Source organism: Coregonus lavaretus (assembly GCF_964263955.1).
Source record: "Coregonus lavaretus genome assembly, contig: HAP1_SCAFFOLD_276, whole genome shotgun sequence".
Taxonomy (NCBI): Eukaryota; Metazoa; Chordata; class Actinopteri; order Salmoniformes; family Salmonidae; genus Coregonus; species Coregonus lavaretus.
Window position 1 is genome coordinate 431,007 of NW_028157844.1, and position 21,820 is coordinate 452,826.

The 21,820-nt window shown below is 47.1% G+C and overlaps 1 protein-coding gene across 2 annotated transcripts in view; it reads right to left on the reverse strand.

The window, feature by feature from the left end:
• The window catches only part of LOC311124833 (myosin-11-like), a 43,720-nt gene extending 30,511 nt beyond the window's left edge, over positions 1-13,209 (reverse strand). For both annotated transcript variants that reach the window (XM_084198933.1, XM_084198932.1), the window contains exons 1-3: positions 13,124-13,209; positions 5,913-6,365; positions 5,350-5,506 (exon numbers count right to left, since the gene is read on the reverse strand). In XM_084198933.1, the coding sequence (XP_084055059.1) occupies positions 5,350-5,506; positions 5,913-6,257 (502 nt within the window). In that variant the 5' untranslated portion in view covers positions 6,258-6,365; positions 13,124-13,209. The remainder of the gene's footprint in view (positions 1-5,349; positions 5,507-5,912; positions 6,366-13,123) is intronic.
• Positions 13,210-21,820: the final 8,611 nt, after the last annotated feature.

The following is a 21,820-nucleotide window of genomic DNA, read 5'->3' on the forward strand; positions in this document are numbered from 1 at the left end:
CCTTTAGGTGCCTTTTGGCAAACTCCAAGCGGGCTGTCATGTGCCTTTTACTGAGGAGTGGCTTCCGTCTGGCCACTCTACCATAAAGGCCTGATTGGTGAAGTGCTGCAGAGATGGTTGTCCTTCTGGAAGGTTCTCCCATCTCCACAGAGGAACTCTGGAGCTCTGTCAGAGTGACCATCGGGTTCTTGGTCACCTCCCTGACCAAGGCCCTTCTCCCCTGATTGCTCAGTTTGGCCGGGCGGCCAGCTCTAGGAAGAGTCTTGGTGGTTCCAAACTTCTTCCATTTAAGAATGATGGAAGCCACTGTATTCTTGGGGACCTTCAATGCTGCAGACATTTTTAGGTACACTTCCCCAGATCTGTCCCTCGACATAATCCTGTCTCGGAGCTCTACGGACAATTTATTCGACCTCATGGCTTGGATTTTGCCTTGACATGTACTGTCAACTGTGGGACCTTATATAGACAGGTGTGTGCCTTTCCAAATCATGTCCAATCAATTGGATTTACCACAGGTGGACTCCAATCAAGTTGTAGAAACATCTCAAGGATGATCAATGGAAACATGATGCACCTGAGCTCAATTTCGAGTCTCATAGCAATACTTATGTACATTTTCTCTTCATGTTTTTTTTATGTTTAATACATTTGCAAACATTTCTAAAAACCTGTTTTCGCTTTGTCATTATGTGGATTGATGAGGGAAAATAATAATAATTTAATCAATTTTAGAATAAGGCAAAATGTGGAAAAAGTCAAAGTCACTGTATGAAATAGGGTGCCATATCAGACACTGCCAGGGTTGTTGATAGTCTTGCGCCTCTTAACGTACATGTAGACCCATGAAGAGATCGCACGGCGACACCCCCCTAAAGGGTTTGTTTGGACCATACCATTAGTCATCCATCTTTTTTTTCTGTATTTTACCCCCTTTTTCTCCCCAATTTCGTGGTATCCAATTGGTAGTTACAGTCTTGTCCCATTGCTGCAACTCCCGTACGGACACAGGAGAGGCGAAACACAACCCAACCTAGCCGCACTGCTTCTTGACACAGTGCCCGCTTAACCCAGAAGCCAGCCGCACCAATGTGCCGGAGGAAACACCGTACACCTGGCGACCGAGTCAGCGTGCACTGGGGTGCAGTGCCTTAGACCACTGCGCCACTCGGGAGGCCCCATTAGTCATACCTCTAAGGGGTTTGGGCTGTACCATTAGTTCATTAGTCATCTCGTCTATTCTGTCGTGGGAAATCCTATCAGTCTGTTAAAAATAAAAACTCCCAACTCTCAAATCTAAACATAGTGACAGAGTAGAGCTATTGACCGTCCATCATCATAATGTTTACTCACGACACTGGATGCACACACCATAGCTGTAGACATTTCCTGTGTGTACATGTAAATAAGATGGTAGATTCCTACACGTACAGCATATCAACAGAAAGTATGTGTCATACACTACACCAGAGATGGGCAGCTTTTGTAGGCCCGCTGATAAAAAAATTATTATAAGAAGTTGAGTCGGTATCTTAACTTACTGTTGAGAGTTACAATAGTAGAGTACACAAAGTGCAATTTCGAAATTTGGTTGTGCATCAGCAGTTTTTCTCTTGTTATGTCAGTCACGTCAGCAAACATTTTTTGGGGGTTAAGTTAGTCTAGGCAGCTATCTAAACTTGTAGTAATCATGGTCGAATTACCGACCGGAGGGCCCCTATTGATTTTGTTAGTCACTCTCAGTCAGATATCATATTAAATCATATTTTTCTCTCTACACCACGGCAAAATTAGTAGAATTGCAGCAAATTTGCAACATTTTGCTTAGGGCCCCCAAAACGCTAAAATATTACTGTTCTCCGATTTTTTATTCATTGATTTTAGGTGTGTATTAAAAGTTTTTTTTTTTTTTTTTTGCAAAACACTATAGACTGAGTGTATATACTCTGAACAACTGTTCTTTCCATGACAGAGACTGAACAGGTGAATCCAAGGTGTTCCTGTTTGATATACTCAGTGTATATTCACTGTTTAGCTGGAATGGAATGTTCGTATCCTGTATATATGACTGTGATATGTAGTTGTCTCAACCAAGATGAATGCACTAACTCTAAGTCGTTCTGGATAAGAGCATTTGCTAAATGACTGCTAAATGACATTTCAAATGTAAATGTTTTACATACAGATCTCATATTACTGTATTGATTCATTTTTAGATATTGATGTCACAAATGTATCATTTGTACAGTTTTTTTTATAACAAATGTAGTTATTTGTTACATTTGACTGTGTAAAACCTAGCAGTACTACTTATTTCTCTGAGAGTGAGGCGGATATGTAGCATTTGCAAAAAACATGATTATTTATCTCTCTGAAATGAAACCATCAAGTGATAGATTTCAAACAAATACATGTCTGTCATTGAACAACCCCCTGCCATGATTAGACAGTGAAAAAACACACCAATCTCTTTCATAAGTTCTTTAAACAATAAAAGCTAATTTACCAACATTTCTGAAAACGGATATATAGCGTTTTGGGGAAGAATATTACTCCATATTTCTCAAAACAGATGAAATCGATTAACAATCATAGACCAACATAGATCCAACTTAGTACAAATCGCTGGTAAAAACATTGATTAACTATTTGTTATCCTACTCCAAAGTTATAAACGTCTCAGTGGCACAATTCATAAATGTATCCAATGAGGGCTTAACATTTTTGTGGTGGTTTTGTTTAACCTCAACCTGCCTTGTTTCCTGTTCACATGACAGATACCCCTAGGAGCTGCGCACACACACACGCGCATGCGCACACACACACACACACTCACACTCACACTCACACTCACACTCACACTCACACTCACACTCACACTCACACACACACACACACAGTAACGTGTTACCTCTGACTAAGCTGTAATGTTATGTCAAGTGAAATGCTATCTGACAAGAACCCACAGAATGGCAGGCAGCTCCTAGAGTGATCCGTAGTGTGTGTGTGTGTGTGTGTGTGTGTGTGTAAATTCAAAGATAATGCACACACACAAGCACACGCACAGGCTTACCCTGTGATTTATGAGTGTAAGAAAGTCCATCTAAGACCTAAATCCAAATGATATAAACATGGGGTTTCAAGTTTATGAAGTTGGAGTGACTGATAAAAACAGAGGAGGATAATCAAGTCAGTGGGTTTGCTCTCTTCTTTGTAATGTATGACTATAAATGTATCCAGTGCTTAAACCGTGTACTACATCATAAGGAACTTGAGCTCGAGTAGGAGTGAGGTCATTGTGTTTCTGCTTGGCCAGCATCGCAGGGCTTATTCTAGCTTCTCTCATCATGCTGCAGCACTTTGAACAATGGAGAGGGTTGGTTCTTACATCATTTACAATGTGCTTTCAAGGTCATGTTCTGGGAGGACCCCATTGGTCAGAAAAGGGTCAAAATGAGGGCTAAAGGAGAGATGGTGTTGTTTTTTCAGCTCTTTGACTGCAATGTTAAGTTCACTAATACCCTTTTAGATGATTGTGCCAACCTGAACCATACTGTGCTGACTCGGATACATTTGTTTCACATTATTTTCACAGCTACCGTAGATGAGTAAGCAGGCCAGTGCAATACGGTTTGGCTTGGCTCAGCTTGGCTCACTGGTGTAAAAATGGTGAAGTGTAACAATGTTGAAGTAGTGACTTGGTAAGGAAAGAGAACAGCAGCCTCCTCTGTTTCTGCTTTGTGTGGTTATAGATTGAGTTAGTCAGATCTGTTTTGTTGACACATGACAAGCAACACAGTGACTGGCTGTAAAAAAAGACACAATAGTAGAAATGTGATAAAACCTCAAAGCCCTTGTGAGAACTTGTTGTTGCACAGTATAGTGTCATTTATCATCGCAGTATTGACATGTACTGTCACAAGTTATTATCATTTAAATACACTGTTAACATTTACTTACAGCTAAAATGTCAAATGTAGAATTTAAAACATAGAAGGGGCTGATATCCACAATCTGATTAGAATTCACAATAACAAATGAAGTACTTGAATCAAGGGGATAATTTTGCCAAAGGAGTTATCTAAATGGAATGGACAGAAATATTGTAGCAACTAAATGTCCATAGTTTATCTTAAATCCTAAAGCAACAGACAGAAAAGGCTAAATGGAGAGAATATCTTATTGAAGATTCGAAGAGGAACTGTCTTCCGACTTCCTGTCCTCCATCTCTCTAAATCCAGATGTCAGTAAGAATCCCCCAGAATCCTTAGCAAATCCTTGGGGTCAACTCAGTCCACATGACCCCTGACATATGGCACCACATAACAAAGCCTTGTGGGAAACGCTGAGTCGTCCACATCAGGATATTAGCCTCTTATGCTCTCTCAGTCTTAGCACTATAGGGGCTAGCCAGGAGCTCTTTACTGGCATTTACTGTAAGCAGAGTTGGCCCATCGTCACCTCGTGTCCAGAATTCTCTTTGAATGAGCTACTAAAAGGCTTATTCTCCGTCACTGTTCATGAACTTTAATTGAAGTAAGCTGTGTTTACATTGTTTTTATGCAGTTTCACAGCCCACATACTTCAGGAAGAGAGGTTTTTGACCATAGAGGGCATTGATAGAGCGTGTAAGTCTACAGTATATTTAAGCAATAAGGCACCTCGGGTGTTTGTGTACCACTCATTTTGTGGCTTGATACCTCATCACAACCTCTTATGTTGTCAGGCGAGTGGCAAAAGGTGAGAAATTTTACAGCTGCCTCGAAAGTCTACCCACAACATGCTCTTAAAACTGTCAGAGCCCATTTCAACAGAACGCAAATCACGTTAAATAGGATCTCGGCGCGCACGCACGGCCTAGCACTCAGCTTAACGCTCGTCTTAGCTTTTAAACTATCTGCAGTTGCTAAGTTGATAAAATATTGTCACTTCTGAAGTGTCTTCTGCTGAGTATATAACATATTGTCACTTTTGAAGAGTCTTGAAGAGCTAGCTATCGTTGAGTTATTGAAAATGTTGTTTTGTCGGTTTGTTGACCTTAAGACAACTGAAGCAAGACTGTTGCAATCACTGTTTTGTAGCAGCTGATATGATACAAACCAAACCAATTCTCCCAAGATAGTAACAAGCTAGATAGGAAGAACAGCTGTGGTGAGATACCATGGTCTTCAAACAGGGTTGGGATCAACTCAAATGTCATTAATTTCAGTCAATTCAGCAGGTAAACTGAAATTCCAAACATTTCATTTTAGTCAATTCATGGACTGAATTGAAATTGAATCGACGCCAACCCTTCCTTCCAAGACAAATAAGTTACAGTAACAGGAAGATGTGTTACTATGAACCTACCTTGCATCATGTTTCTGTAGGCGTTGTCAGTGATGGAGTAGATGTGAGGGGGAACTTCGTGGCGTTTCTTCCCTTTGTACATCTCAATGATTTTCTCAGAGTAGATGGGCAGCATCTTGTATGGGTTCACCACTACACAGAACAGGCCAGAGTATGTCTGCAGAGAGAAAACATGGATAAGCAGGGTTATTATTGATAATAAGCAAACACAGTTATTCTACACTTATTCAATTGCTGTGTTTGAAATTATCACAGTCCTTTTTGCTGGTAGCAAGGACCTCTTTCTAAGGTTGTGAAGACTGTGAGTATTATTGTGAGTATTTATGGGCCTGTGTGCTTCTACGACCATATCTTCTCATGTAGATAGGCCTATCCCACTGGGCACACACTGGTTGAATCAACGTTGTTTCGACGTCATTTCAATGAAATTACATTGAACCAACGTGGAATGGATGTTGAATTGACGTCTGTGCCGTGGGACAGAAGTAATTTACCTCAGGTTGTGTAGAGTGTGTACAAGTATGACTGTATGTATCTGTGTGAACGTAGAGAGTCCAACTCACGTAGATGAGCCCGGAGAAGTACCTCTCCCGGATGTTGTGCAGCACCGACGCCTCGTTCAGGCAGGTGAGCTCGGCCATATCCTCCACCTTACTGAACTTGGGAGGGTTCATCTTCTGGATATCATCCTTATTCACTGTCACTTTCTTCCCGTTGTCGGCCAGCTCTACCAGGCACTCGTCCCCGTGCTCCTCCTTGACGCTCGCCGCCTCGAAGCCATTCTTCTCAGAGGGGATCCACACCAGCTTCTTCGCTGACCAGTCGGCCTGGGCCATGGGACTGTTGATGAAGTCCTTGTCCAGGAAGAGGAACTTCTCGTCCTCAGTCATCTGTTTTTTATTAGCCATCTTGGTGGTCGGTGGAGGATCTTGGATCTTCTAAGATCTTCTGTCTTTTTTTTTTTGGGAGGGGGGGCAGCTGGAGATGGGGAGAGAGAGAGAGAGAGAGAGAGGGGGCTGGGGGGAGAAAGAGAGAAGAAATGTTCAAATGTTAAAAGACTGGGTTGGATTGACTTGGTTTGGTTTATGTGTTTATGGTTTGGCTAGTCATTGACTCTGAGAGAAGGGGATTGTGGGTCTGTGTCATGCACGGCAACCACAGGTTAGGGGTCAAGATGTTTGAGTCATTACAAAAAATATATATAATTGAATAGATTTAAATTATATAATATAATAATATAATATGCCATTTAGCAGACGCTTTTATCCAAAGCGACTTACAGTCATGCGTGCATAATTTTTTTTTGTGTATGGGTGGTCCCGGGGATCGAACCCACTACCTTGGCGTTACAAGCGCCGTGCTCTACCAGCTGAGCTACAGAGGACCACAAAGCCTTGCATGATTCTTTCTGTAAATACTTTCTCACACAGAAAACTCTGTTTTCAGTCCGGCAACAACATACCCAAGGGGTTAACTAAATGGTGTATGAGTCAGACACTACATGTATACTCTCCTACCACTGCCAGCCATACGTTCACAGAAGGCATGGACACTCAAAGGGTTAATAACATTTCTTCATCCATCTAGAAACTCCCAGACTACAGTAATTCTCACAGACCCTCGTCTTCGGGCTTAGCCTCCTACACTCTCACACACGAGCCACAAGGGAGACTACAACCATCACAGTGCCTAATTTAGATATGAAGATAGACTCTGGGAAATGACTTCTAAGTAACTGTACCATATGCGATAAGGACTTATATTGATCTTTTCAACTCTTGTACTGTAAGTACCCTTTAGCTATTCACTTTTACAAGTGAGGGGTTTACCCATACCCTAATCAAAAAAAAATTGCTCCAACAACAATAAAGTCTATTTTTTTTCTCTCTTTCCCTCTCTCCCCTGTGCAGCACCGTCCACTACATTGCAGTCCCGTGCTGTGATGCCCATATATGGCCTGCTTCTCTGGAGCAGGCCTTTCGATGGACCTAAACAGCCAGGCAAGTTCAACTCCCAAACAAAGCCCTTATAGGGAAGAGTATGTCTACAGCTGGTCTACGCAGTTTGGAGTTTACTCCAAAATGATAACACGGACGGAGAGGGAGAGCTTGTTTGGGGGGTTTTCATGTTCATGGTTCATGCTTCATATGATCCCGCCACTGTGCTGTTCTCATCTGTGGCTGTATAGTGTAGTGTGCTGGAGGGAGGGATGCTAGCTAGCTAGCCGCTGGGCTTTGAGTCATACCTGTAGGAGGTGGAGCCACGGCAGGTGCACAGTTCTATGGCAAACTCAGTGCTAGTATTTTATAATTCAGTGCTGTTATGAATGCATTACTGGAAACGTGGTAATAACCTGCTGTGTTTAATACCCTAATAGAAACACCAATTGATTCAGTTCAATAGTACTACAGTGTCTAAATGATTGTGACACACATGATCTTACAAATTCCAATCAGACTACGCAGACATAAGACATAACTAATGATAAATGTTGACCTTTGGGCTGGTAAATCAAACTAGTCTTGGTTGATAAGACTCAGACTATAATCCATTGCACTACATCATAGAGTCTCTGCACCCATCATTCCTATCCAGCCCTCACTTTCTTAGTATAGTCAGTCACAGTTACAGACTGGCATGCTCTTTCTAGGACTTGGAATGGGATCTATTCAAGTCACAAGTCCTCCTGGGAAAGATTGTCACTTTGTCCCCTGGGACTAGCTCGAGCCAAACTACTCACAAAACACTTGGTTGGAAGCAGAAATATCCACTTAGCCAGAGTGAGACACTATTTTTAGGAAAAATGACATTATCCTCTATCCTGTTCCTTATTTGCAATGGTTGTAGAGCACAGCACAGAATAAACTGGGGCCGTACTAGTACACAACACCATGCAGCACTATCACAGTAGTCCAAGGTTGTGTATAAAGAGGAGACATTACAGCTGATTCAGGATGAACTATTTTCTTTACTGACTGACTGGACTTTTCCTGACACTCCCCTACAGTACTGTTACTGTAGATGCAGCAAGGCAAGTGTCATCACTCCCTTGAACTTTTCTGCACCTCTCAAACATTTTGGTCCTCTCTCTCTCTCTCTCTCTCTCTCTCTCTCTCTCTCTCTCTCTCTCTCTCTCTCTCTCTCTCTCTCTCTCTCTCTCTCATCCCTAATCCTTAACATTTCAGCACCCTCCCTCCCTTCTTATCGTGTCGTGTCAACGCACGGTCAGTGGTTCCTCACCCCCTTCTCTCCTCTCTCGTTCTCTCGCCCCCCTCTCCCCCTCTCTCTGTCTCTCTCTTCATCTTGTTGTGTCAACGTGTGTTCACCTTTGTTCTCAGCCAGTGTACACTGAGGACCGCTGTCTGAGTAGGGGGTTGACAGGGTGACAGTTTGCTGATAGGAAGCAGTCCAGTCTGGTAGAGACTATAAGACCGTACTTAAAGAGCATGATAGGGTGAGAAAATGAGGAGAGGGGAAGAGGTGGAGGAGGAGTCTCAGAAGACTGTTTGTCAACACTGTCAGGAGAACGAGGGGCAGAGGAAAAGAGGGTTGAGAAGAGAGGAGGGGGAGGAGGGGAGGGGAGGGGAGGGGAGGAGAAGAGGAGGAAGGGTACAGTAAAATTCTGGTGAAATGCTCAGTAGCAAAGTCAGTCTTTCCAAGAAGCAAAGACAGAAGATAAGAAGGAATCACTTCCTTTATCATCTGATAAGAACTCATTGTCGTATCTAACCCACTGTCTGAAAAAATGTATGTCACACTGGTATATACAGTAGTTCAACACAGCAATGTACAGCAAATACCTGAATGACTGATTGAGTACTTGATACTGCTGATCTTTAACCAGACTGGGCCAAATGTCCAACTCATCACAGAATAGTATGATAGAGATTGAGTAGGAACCATTTGAATTAAAGAGTGGAACCTCCTATGGTCTTGCACCCACATCCACTGACCCGCTAAGTTCCAAATAAACCACTGTTTAAATGATTTTCGATTTCTGTTATCAGAATAAATTCCTATCTGTTATTAGATAACCCCTACAGTCCCCAAATACATACATTAAAGGGTCAATCAGCAGTTGCTATATCCATTTAATAATGATATGTAACCATTGATTGTGTCACGCCCTGACCTTAGAGATCCATTTTATTTCTCTATTTAGTTAGGTCAGGGTGTGATTTGGGTGGGCATTCTAGTTTTTCTATTTCTTTGTTGGCCGGGTGTGGTTCCCAATCAGAGGCAGCTGTCTATCGTTGTCTCTGATTGGGGATCATACTTAGGCAGCCTTTTTCCCACCTTAGTTTGTGGGATCTTGTTTTTGTATAGGTGCTGTGTAGCCTGCAGAACTTTACGTTCGTTTGTATTTTTGTTGTTTTGTCGGTGTTCATTTAATAAAGTAATATGTTCGCCTACCACGCTGCACCTTGGTCCGAGCCGTCTATCAACGAGCGTGACAGATTGTTGAAGAATATAACTTAAAAATGCCTCATGAGCTTAGTTAAACTGTCATACCCCATCAGAAGCCAACATATAAGCTTGTTATATTCCATTGTTTGTAAACAAAGTAAATGTTAACAAACACTGTATAGCCTCAAAGTACGGTTAAAACTATACTTTTGATATCATGGATGGTCAGTCCTTGCATCTCTGTCTATGAATTTGAGAGTGGTTACATTTTTACCGAAACAGGGGCAGGGAGTCCTTTGTTTCTACTTCTGATTGCCGCTTTAAAGCCTCCATAGGATAATCAGATAATAACACTGAGTGGCGCAGTGGTCTAAGACACTGCATCGCAGTGCTAGCTGTGCCACTAGAGATCCTGGTTCAAATCCAGGCTCTGTCGTAGCCGGCCGTGACCGGGAGACCCATGGGGCGGCGCACAATTGGCCCAGGGTATGGGAGGGAATGGCCGGCAGGTATGTAGCTCAGTTGGTAGAGCATGGCGTTTGCAATGCCAGGGTTGTGGGTTCGATTCCCACAGGGGGCCAGTATGAAAAAATATTAAAATAATGTATGCACTCACTAACTGTAAGTCGCTCTGGATAAGAGCGTCTGCTAAATGACTAAAATGTAAATATTGAATCAATGTTGTTGAAGCTGTATTTATTATAGGGGAACTATAGATCCTGGTTGCATCCCAAATGGCACCCTATCTAGTGCACTACTTTTGACTAGGGCTCTGGTCAAAAGTCATGCACTACAGGGAATAGGGTGCCATTTGGAATTATAGATCCTGTTTTTCATCAAATAAATAAATGGTGGATGAGAGAGGGATGAAATGATGTCCTTGTGCTGTGTATGAATGGGCTGGTTGCCCAGGAGACCACTTGCCCTTTATTTGTAGGGGCTGAATGGTGACCCCTGGGCCTGTGAAAGGTTTTACCCCTCTCCCTCATCATTCCATCCCTTCCCTGATTCCTGGCTTCATCGCAAAAACGAATTTCTTAGTAGTTACTGTACTGTTACTAAACACTGTATCATCAAGCCTTGACGACTCTAATGGATTGCGCTCAGCTATGCCAGGATAAGAGTTAGGCCTAATAATGGTAATTCTCCCAAACTGTCACAGTATCTAACACATTCACTACTCTGGTATATCGGCTGGTATACTGTATCAACTAACACTAAGGCCCTGCTTTTCTTGCCTGATGACTCAAGCTGAATTATTCCGCTGCTCTATGTTCACTACATACTTCAGTCAGACTGCCATCGTTGAAGTCGTTTGTGGTGACGTCAAAATGAGGGGTGTTGGACAAAACAAAGTAATCAGCAATAGGATCATTTCTAACCAATCATAGTATCAAACATTTTCTAAACGGGGCAGAGGAACCCATGTGTGTTCTGGCTCTGGCCCAACCCATCGGTTTCTGGGACTAATCAGAACGGTTAGAATGTGTTTGCGTTCTAAAATTGTCGGGGAGGTACTCAGATCCAGACTCATTGCGGAGAAGAAACTAAAGTCTGTGGCGTTGCATTTGGCCGGAGCAAGGAGTTTGGGTAGCCAGGCAACTGATTTGCTGCACTCCGAGTCCTGATGAACTGCAATAGGCCATATGTAAACACACACACAGTTGTCCTAGTGGGCGAAAACCGATTGTAATGATATCAGATTCAACCAGATTTGCATGCTGAGGTATGTGACGACGAATAAACAACACTACAATCCAGTACGTCCCAAAAAAAAATGTAAATGCCTGGTCCTGAAACATTGAAGAAGAATGAAGCCTATGAGCTCACAATTGTGTTAGGCCATTTAAACACAATTAAGGTTAATGTTGTAACGACCTGCCCAGAGACAGTCAGAGCACCATGCATTTCAGTCTTGGATTCTACTGCTATGGTGTCTCACGTGTTGCTTACTCCAAACATATCTCTTCTTATTAGGCAGTTTGGCCGTTCTCCAACTCTAAAAGTATCTGAAGCCTTTATTTTCTCCTGATGGACCCTCTGACCATGTTGTTTTCACTTGTGCCTTAGAGCAGTGCTTTATTTCACTGAAAAACGAATGAAAGTCAGATGAAAACATCATTTAGATGATGCTGCAGGCTCTCTGTGGTGGATCAACAAAGACCGTCAAAATGAATCTCCAAAGTCAACCAGAGACAATATAGCTGAGCGGTAACAAAGTCCTCAGACTGAGATAGAAAACCACAAGCTTGCTTTACTCAAACTCCCATGCAGCATAACCTTATGATAATCACTTTTCCTGTCAGCAAACTACTAGCTTAGGTTTCAACATCTGGTCAACTTCAGTTACTATGAAGATGACCCCAGTGTCTTTCTGATCACTCACTGACATTTTCCAGTTTGATGCTGGTTTGAGTCACTGCAAACTGGAGAGGATACGACTCTCAAGTCTACCCTGAGCCACCACACCACAAAGTTCAGCATCAAGACAGACAGACAGCTTTAAACTACCATATTAGGAGAACAGGAAACTCCCTGGTTAGCACTCAGCCTGTTTCTTCTTTCAGATACACAAAGTCAACTTCCCCTCACTTCCTATAGCCTATGGCACTACTGGCATAAATCGTTCAGTCAAACTGTTATTCCAAGCTGTTACATAATAAATAACATGGTTACTATATAGATAGCATTACTGGTTAGTGTATAGAAAACATGGTAAAGAAAGGCATTGTTAGGCAATGTTGTGCATCACTGATAAAGTGAAGAATTCTCTGATAAAGATGGCCAACATGCAAAGGTCACAGACTCTTTAACCACATCATCATGTGACTGCATCAGACAGATGTCAGCACTGCAGTTACATTGTATAGGCTACCACTGATAGTAATTTATTCTGGAGTGATTTGGCTTGTTCTGCATTTACATTAGAGTCAGGCAAAACAGCTGTCAAAAGCATGCAATTGTAACAGAGATCAACAGTGATAATTGATATCTGATATCTATTTCCTGGTCATTTTGCTAAGTAATACATTGTGAAAGCAGTGTGCGGAATGCCCCCAGCTCATCCGTGCCCTCTGATCTTGCTCTGAAGATGTCTTCTGATAAAACCAGTTTATAACAGGTTTTAAGATCAACTGTGCCATGTTTTCAAAAGCCAAGCAATGGCTGTAGACCTATACACATGAAGGAATGACAATATAGGCTACATTTGATAAACAAAAATGTCAGTTTCAATTGCCATAATCAATGTTGCTAAGCGTGCGTAATGAACACTATAGACGTACGCGCAAAACAACAAGTGCACTCTCACTCTCTCCAACTTGTATCAAAGTAAAACAATGGCCTTGCATAAAAATAAATGACTTACAAATTTGATGAATTCGAATCAGCAGGGGGGTTTGGGATTTGGAAAGTTAGGGTTTGGAGCGTCCTGCGGTTGACGGGGTAGCCTACTCCAAAGACGAACAGTCCAAATTACCCTGGTATAATACCTCGCTTTACCATTTAAACCCGGAGGGTGGAGCCGCACGCGCAGACCCTCCTCTCTCTGATCTGACAGCGCACAGCATCCACTTCTACCGCGGGGTGCGAAAGGTTTGAAAACTTGGTGGTACTGTAGCCTTCACGCGTGCTTGACGGCTGAAAAGCAGAACGAAGTGCAGATTACTATAAAGCGCACACACTTTATAGTAATCTGGTATGCATAATATACTTAGTACCTCTTCGTATAATGAGCATAATGGAAAACGTTATGCGGTGTGTGTACAGTAGCTATGAATAGCCTACTTGTATAGTTGAAGTCGGAAGTTTACATACACTTAGGTTGGAGTCATTAATACTCGTTTTTCAACCACTCCACAAATTTCTTGTTTACAAACTATAGTTTTGGCAAGTCGGTTAGGACATCTACTTTGTGCATGACACACAAGTAATTTTTCCAACAATTGTTTACAGACAGATTATTTCACTTATAATTCACTGTATCACAATTCCAGTGGGTCAGAAGTTTACATACATTAAGTTGTCTGTGCCTTTAAACAGCTTGAAAAATTCCAGAAAATGATGTCATGGCTTTAGAAGCTTCTGATAGGCTAATTGACATAATTTTTAGTCAATTGGAGGTGTACCTGTGGATGTATTTCAAGGCCTACCTTCAAACTCAGTGCCTCTTTGTTTGACATCATGGGAAAATCAAAATAAATCAGCCAAGACCTCAGAATTTTTTTTTTAGACCTCCACAAGACTGGTTCATCCTTGGGAGCAATTTACAAACGCCTGAAGGTACCACGTTCATCTGTACAAACAATAGTACGCAAGTATAAACACCATGGGACCACACAGCCGTCATACCGCTCAGGAAGGAGATGCGTTCTGTCTCCTAGAGATGAACGTACTTTGGTGCGAAAAGTGCAAATCAATCCCAGAACAACAACAAAGGACCTTGTGAAGATGCTGGAGGAAACAGGTACAAAAGTATCTATATCTACATAACCTGAAAGACCGCTCAGCAAGGAAGAAGCCACTGCTCCAAAACCGCCATAAAAAAGCCAGACTACGGTTTGCAACTGCACATGGGGACAAAGATCGTACTTTTTGGAGAAATGTCCTCTGGTCTGATGAAACAAAAAATAACTGTTTGGCCATAATGACCATTGTTATGCTTGGAGGAAAAAGGGGGTTGCTTGCAAGCCGAAGAACACCATCCCAACCGTGAAGCATGGGGGTGGTAGCATCATGCTGTGGGGGTGCTTTGCTGCAGGAGGAACTGGTGCACTTCACAAAATAGATGGCATCATGAGAAAGGAAAATTATGTGGATATATTGAAGCAACATCTCAAGACATCAGTCAGGAAGTTAAAGCTTGGTCGTAAATGGGTCTTCCAACTGGACAATGACCCCAAGCATACTTCCAAAGTTGTGGCAAAATGGCTTAAGGACAACAAAGTCAAGGTATTGGAGTGGCCATCACAAAGCCCTGACCTCAATCCAATAGAAAAGTTGTGGGCAGAACTGAAAAAGCGTGGGCGAGTGTCACACCCTGGCTCTGGGACTCTATATGTTGAGCCAGGGTGTGCTCATTCTATGTGTTGTAGTTCTATGTTGGGAGTTCTAGTTGTGTTTATTTCTATGTTGGCTAGAGTGACTCCCAATCAGAGGCAACGAGTGTCAGCTGTGGCTGGTTGTCTCTGATTGGGAGCCATATTTAAACTGTCTGTTTTCCCTTTGTGTTTGTGGGATCTTGTTCCGTGTTGGTCTATGTTACCTAGGACGTTACGTTATCGTTTTGTTGTTTTTGTATCGTGTGTACACTTTAATTAAATAAAGTATGTTCGCTCAACACGCTGCGCATTGGTCTACTCAATACGACGATCGTGACAGAAGATCCCACCATACCAGGACCAAGCAGCGTGTCCAGGAGCAGGCAGCCTGGACGTGGGAGCAGATCTTAGATGGGCAGGGGTCCTGGACCTGGGAGGAAATCTTGGCCGGGATGGATCGCCGGCCATGGAGTGAGACGGTAGAGGCGCGACGGAGAGAGGAGCAACGGCGTGATCAGTGTCGTCGTCGGACGGTCGAGAGGCAACCCCAAAACATTTTTAGGGGGGGGCACAGGGCATGGACGACGGGGTTGACGGAGGCAGAAAAGGGGCGTATTCAGAAGGCCACCAGGTTAAGGGGGCCACTGGCCAAAGTAGGGAAGGAAGGTGTGGAGGCACGGCGAGAGTTACTGGGGTGTGTTACCAGTCCGGTCCGGCCCGTTCCAGATCCCGGTGTAGAGCCAGTGGTGTGTGTCCCCAGTACGGTCCGGCCTGTTCCGGCCCCTCGCACCAAGTGTACGGTGCGCGTCGCCAGCCCGGCCCGGCCTGTTCCTGCCCCTCGCACCAAGCCTACGGTGCGCGTCGCCAGCCCGGCCCGGCCTGTTCCTGCCCTTCGCACCAAGCCTACGGTGCGCGTCGCCAGCCCGGCCCGGCCTGTTCCTGCCCCTCCCACCAAGCCTACGGTGCGCGTCGCCAGCCCGGCCCGGCCTGTTCCTGCCCCTCGCACCAAGCCTACGGTGCGCGTCGCCAGCCCGGCCCGGCCTGTTCCTGCCCCTCGCACCAAGCCTACGGTGTGCGTCGCCAGCCCGGCCCGGCCTGTTCCTGCCACTCGCACCAAGCCTACGGTGCGCGTCGCCAGCCCGGCCCGGCCTGTTCCTGCCCCTCGCACCAAGCCTACGGTGCGCGTCGCCAGCCCGGCCCGGCCTGTTCCTGCCCCTCGCACCAAGCCTACGGTGTGCGTCGCCAGCCCGGCCCGGCCTGTTCATGCCACTCGCACCAAGCCTACGGTGCGCGTCGCCAGCCCGGCCCGGCCTGTTCCTGCCACTCGCACCAAGCCTACGGTGTGCGTCGCCAGCCCGGCCCGGCCTGTTCCTGCCACTCGCACCAAGCCTACGGTGTGCGTCGCCAGCCCGGCCCGGCCTGTTCCTGCGACTCGCACCAAGCCAGGGGTGCGAGTCGTCAGCCTGGTCCAGCCCGTTCCTGCCACTCGCACCAAGCCAGGGGTGCGAGTCGTCAGCCTGGTCCTGCCCGTTCCTGCCACTCGCACCAAGCCAGGGGTGCGAGTCGTCAGCCTGGTCCAGCCCGTTCCTGCTACTCGCACCAAGCCAGGGGTGCGAGTCGTCAGCCCAGTAAAGCCCATTCCGGCTCCACGCACCCAGCCAGGGGTGCGAGTCGTCAGCCTGGTCCAGCCCGTTCCTGCCACTCGCACCAAGTCAGCGGTGCGAGTCGTCAGCCTGGTCCAGCCCGTTCCTGCTACTCGCACCAAGCCAGGGGTGCGAGTCGTCAGCCCGGTAAAGCCCATTCCGGCTCCACGCACCCAGCCAGGGGTGCGAGTCGTCAGCCCGGTAAGGCCCGTTCCGGCTCCACGCATCAAGCCAGGGGTGCGCATCGTCAGCCCGGTCCGGCCCGTTGCTGCTCCACGCACCAAGCCAGGGGTGCGAGTCGTCAGTCCGGTGAGGCCCGTTCCGGCTCCACGCACCAAGCCAGGGGTGCGCATCGTCAGCCCGGTCCGGCCCGTTGCTGCTCCACGCACCAAGCCTACGGTGCGCGTCGCCAGCCCGGCCCGGCCTGTTCCTGCCCTTCGCACCAAGCCTACGGTGCGCGTCGCCAGCCCGGCCCGGCCTGTTCCTGCCCCTCCCACCAAGCCTACGGTGCGCGTCGCCAGCCCGGCCCGGCCTGTTCCTGCCCCTCGCACCAAGCCTACGGGGCGCGTCGCCAGCCCGGCCCGGCCTGTTCCTGCCCCTCGCACCAAGCCTACGGTGTGCGTCGCCAGCCCGGCCCGGCCTGTTCCTGCCACTCGCACCAAGCCTACGGTGCGTGTCGCCAGCCCGGCCCGGCCTGTTCCTGCCCCTCGCACCAAGCCTACGGTGCGCGTCGCCAGCCCGGCCCGGCCTGTTCCTGCCACTCGCACCAAGCCTACGGTGTGCGTCGCCAGCCCGGCCCGGCCTGTTCCTGCCACTCGCACCAAGCCTACGGTGTGCGTCGCCAGCCCGGCCCGGCCTGTTCATGCCACTCGCACCAAGCCTACGGTGCGCGTCGCCAGCCCGGCCCGGCCTGTTCATGCCACTCGCACCAAGCCTACGGTGCGCGTCGCCAGCCCGGCCCGGCCTGTTCCTGCCACTCGCACCAAGCCTACGGTGTGCGTCGCCAGCCCGGCCCGGCCTGTTCCTGCCACTCGCACCAAGCCTACGGTGTGCGTCGCCAGCCCGGCCCGGCCTGTTCCTGCGACTCGCACCAAGCCAGGGGTGCGAGTCGTCAGCCTGGTCCAGCCCGTTCCTGCCACTCGCACCAAGCCAGGGGTGCGAGTCGTCAGCCTGGTCCTGCCCGTTCCTGCCACTCGCACCAAGCCAGGGATGCGAGTCGTCAGCCTGGTCCAGCCCGTTCCTGCTACTCGCACCAAGCCAGGGGTGCGAGTCGTCAGCCCAGTAAAGCCCGTTCCGGCTCCACGCACCCAGCCAGGGGTGCGAGTCGTCAGCCTGGTCCAGCCCGTTCCTGCCACTCGCACCAAGTCAGCGGTGCGAGTCGTCAGCCTGGTCCAGCCCGTTCCTGCTACTCGCACCAAGCCAGGGGTGCGAGTCGTCAGCCCGGTAAAGCCCGTTCCGGCTCCACGCACCCAGCCAGGGGTGCGAGTCGTCAGCCCGGTAAGGCCCGTTCCGGCTCCACGCATCAAGCCAGGGGTGCGCATCGTCAGCCCGGTCCGGCCCGTTGCTGCTCCACGCACCAAGCCAGGGGTGCGAGTCGTCAGTCCGGTGAGGCCCATTCCGGCTCCACGCACCAAGCCAGGGGTGCGCATCGTCAGCCCGGTCCGGCCCGTTGCTGCTCCACGCACCAAGCCAGGGGTGCGCATCGTCAGCCCGGTCCGGTCCGTTCCTGCCTCACGCACCAAGCCAGGGGTGCGCGTCGTCAGTCCGGCACAACCCGTGCCTGGGTCACCGGTGCCTAATCAGGTACCGGTCAGCTGCTCCACAACGGAGCTGAAGCTATCCGCTCCTACTACGTCCAGTTCAGCTCCAGCCAGCGGGGCCAGACCGGACCAGGGTCGCTATGGGGGGTTTATTGGAGGGTGGTGGGCAAGCCCGGAGCCAGAACCGCCGCCGAGGAGGAATGCCCACCCAGCCCTCCCCTGTTTTGTTCTAGTGGAGGCGCGGTCGCAGTCCGCGCCTTTAGGGGGGGGTACTGTCACACCCTGGCTCTGGGACTCTATATGTTGAGCCAGGGTGTGCTCATTCTATGTGTTGTAGTTCTATGTTGGGAGTTCTAGTTGTGTTTATTTCTATGTTGGCTAGAGTGACTCCCAATCAGAGGCAACGAGTGTCAGCTGTGGCTGGTTGTCTCTGATTGGGAGCCATATTTAAACTGTCTGTTTTCCCTTTGTGTTTGTGGGATCTTGTTCCGTGTTGGTCTATGTTACCTAGGACGTTACGTTATCGTTTTGTTGTTTTTGTATCGTGTGTACACTTTAATTAAATAAAGTATGTTCGCTCAACACGCTGCGCATTGGTCTACTCCATACGACGATCGTGACAGCGAGCAAGGAGGCCTACAAACCTGACTCAGTTACACAAGCTCTGTCAGGAGGAATGCGCCAAAGTTCACCCAACTTATTGTGGGAAGCTTGTGGAAGGCTACCCAAAACGTTTGACTCAAGTTAAACAATTTAAAGACAATGCTACCAAATACTAATTGAGTGTATGTAAACTTCTGACCCACTGGGAATGTGATCAAAGAAATAAAAGCTGAAATAAATAATTCTCTCTACTATTATTCTGACATTTCACATTCTTAAAATTAAAGTGGTGATCCTAACTGACCTAAGACAGGGAATCTTTACTAGGATTAAATATCAGGAATTGTGAAAAACTGAGTTTGAATGTATTTGGCTAAGGTGTATGTAAACTTCCGACTTCAACTGTATTAAATTAATACTTTTATATTCATATCTTCATAGAAACTGTTGAAAATGTGGGTGATGAGTCATCCAAGGACTATGACCCTCCTATGGACCTACTGTGGGAATATGGCCCAAGGAGCTCAAGGATGCAACAACATGTATAGTAAACAGTAGTTATAAGTGTCAGTCGTCCGTTTTTAAGGATGATGTTTAGGATTGACACTGCCACTGTGTTTCCCAACTGTCTCTTTCCGAATGGCACACTGCCATCATCAAGAGCCCTTCTCACACATCATATCACGCAGAACATCCTTCTGAAATGACATCAATTCAACTCAAACTTGGCTCCTTTTTCTCTAGTTTCAACTCTAAATCATGGGAATCTCAGTATCTCCCATGGATATACACTGCTCAAAAAAATAAAGGGAACACTAAAATAACACATCCTAGATCTGAATGAATGAAATAATCTTATTAAATACTTTTTTCTTTACATAGTTGAATGTGCTGACAACAAAATCACAAAAAAAATTATCAACCCATGGAGGTCTGGATTTGGAGTCACCCTCAAAATTAAGGTGGAAAACCACACTACAGGCTGATCCAACTTTGATGTAATGTCCTTAAAACAAGTCAAAATGAGGCTCAGTAGTGTGTGTGGCCTCCACGTGCCCGTATGACCTCCCTACAACGCCTGGGCATGCTCCTGATGAGGTGGCGGATGGTCTCCTGAGGGATCTCCTCCCAGACCTGGACTAAAGCATCCGCCAACTCCTGGACAGTCTGTGGTGCAACGTGGTGTTGGTGGATGGAGCGAGATATGATGTCCTAGATGTGCTCAATTGGATTCAGGTCTGGGGAACGGGCGGGCCAGTCCATAGCATCAATGCCATCCTCTTGCAGGAACTGCTGACACACTCCAGCCACATGAGGTCTAGCATTGTCTTGCATTAGGAGGAACCCAGGGCCAACCGCACCAGCATATGGTCTCACAAGGGGTCTGAGGATCTCATCTCGGTACCTAATGGCAGTCAGGCTACCTCTGGCGAGCACATGGAGGGCTGTGCGGCCCCCCAAAGAAATGCCACCCCACACAATGACTGACCCACCGCCAAACCGGTCATGCTGGAGGATGTTGCAGGCAGCAGAACGTTCTCCACAGCGTCTCCAGACTCTGTCACGTCTGCCACATGTGCTCAGTGTGAACCTGCTTTCATCTGTGAAGAGCACAGGGCGCCAGTGGCGAATTTGCCAATCTTGGTGTTCTCTGGCAAATGCCAAACGTCTTGCACGGTGTTGGGCTGTAAGCACAACCCCCACCTGTGGACGTCGGGCCCTCATACCACCCTCATGGAGTCTGTTTCTGACCGTTTGAGCAAACACATGCACATTTGTGGCCTGCTGGAGGTCATTTTGCAGGGCTCTGGCAGTGCTCCTCCTGCTCCTCCTTGCACAAAGGCGGAGGTAGCAGTCCTGCTGCTGGGTTGTTGCCCTCCTCCGGCCTCCTCCACGTCTCCTGATGTACTGGCCTGTCTCCTGGTAGCGCCTCCATGCTCTGGACACTACGCTGACAGACACAGCAAACCTTCTTGCCACAGCTCGCATTGATGTGCCATCCTGGATGAGCTGCACTACCTGAGCCACTTGTGTGGGTTGTAGACTCCGTCTCATGCTACCACTAGAGTGAAAGCACCGCCAGCATTCAAAAGTGACCAAAACATCAGCCAGGAAGCATAGGAACTGAAAAGTGGTCTGTGGTCACCACCTGCAAAACCAGTCCTTTATTGGGGGTGTCTTGCTAATTGCCTATAATTTCCACCTGTCTATTCCATTTGCACAACAGCATGTGAAATGTATTGTCAATCAGTGTTGCTTCCTAAGTGGACAGTTTGATTTCACAGAAGTGTGATTGACTTGGAGTTACATTGTGTTGTTTAAGTGTTCCCTTCATTTTTTTGAGCAGTGTATATACAGTCTGTGTCTCTCTAGTATGTCTGTTTACTTGATGTTACTTTGGCCTGTCAAAATAAATAATATGAGCAATTCATCTCCATTGGCTGATTTGCTTTTGGGGGTTTGGGTGTTGGCTGTGTCCATGGCACTTCTGATGATGTTTCATGGTACTTTGCTGACATAACCGAGGTGGTTTGGTCAGGATGTGCTAAGCCTTTAGCTCAGTGGGCTAACACTTCAACCACACTTCGATTCCAGCTGGGACAGCTGTGTTGACCTGATGGAGCAATGGAGGACTTGTCATTATCACACATTAGTTAGTCTGGTGGTACCAGACCTCAACATCACATTTTGGAGAAACCTAGAATGGCTGGAGGTGAGAACAGTAGAAAGGTGTCCTGATGTAACATGTACCTCTTCTCTTCCTGTCCCAGAGGTTCTGTGGCCTAGTCCCATTGGCCCACAGTACTACTGTATATACAAGGGACCAGTCCCACTCCCAACAAGGCAGCCCATCTGTTACCAAATCCATCTTGCTGGACTTCAGAGGAGGGGAAAGCGAGAGAGAGATTCCCCTTGATACATACTACTGGAGGATGGGGATGCATCACCATCCCACGTGTCTGTTTGTCCCCACATTGTTACACACATCACATTCCCCTCTTCTTCCTCTTTCCAGCTC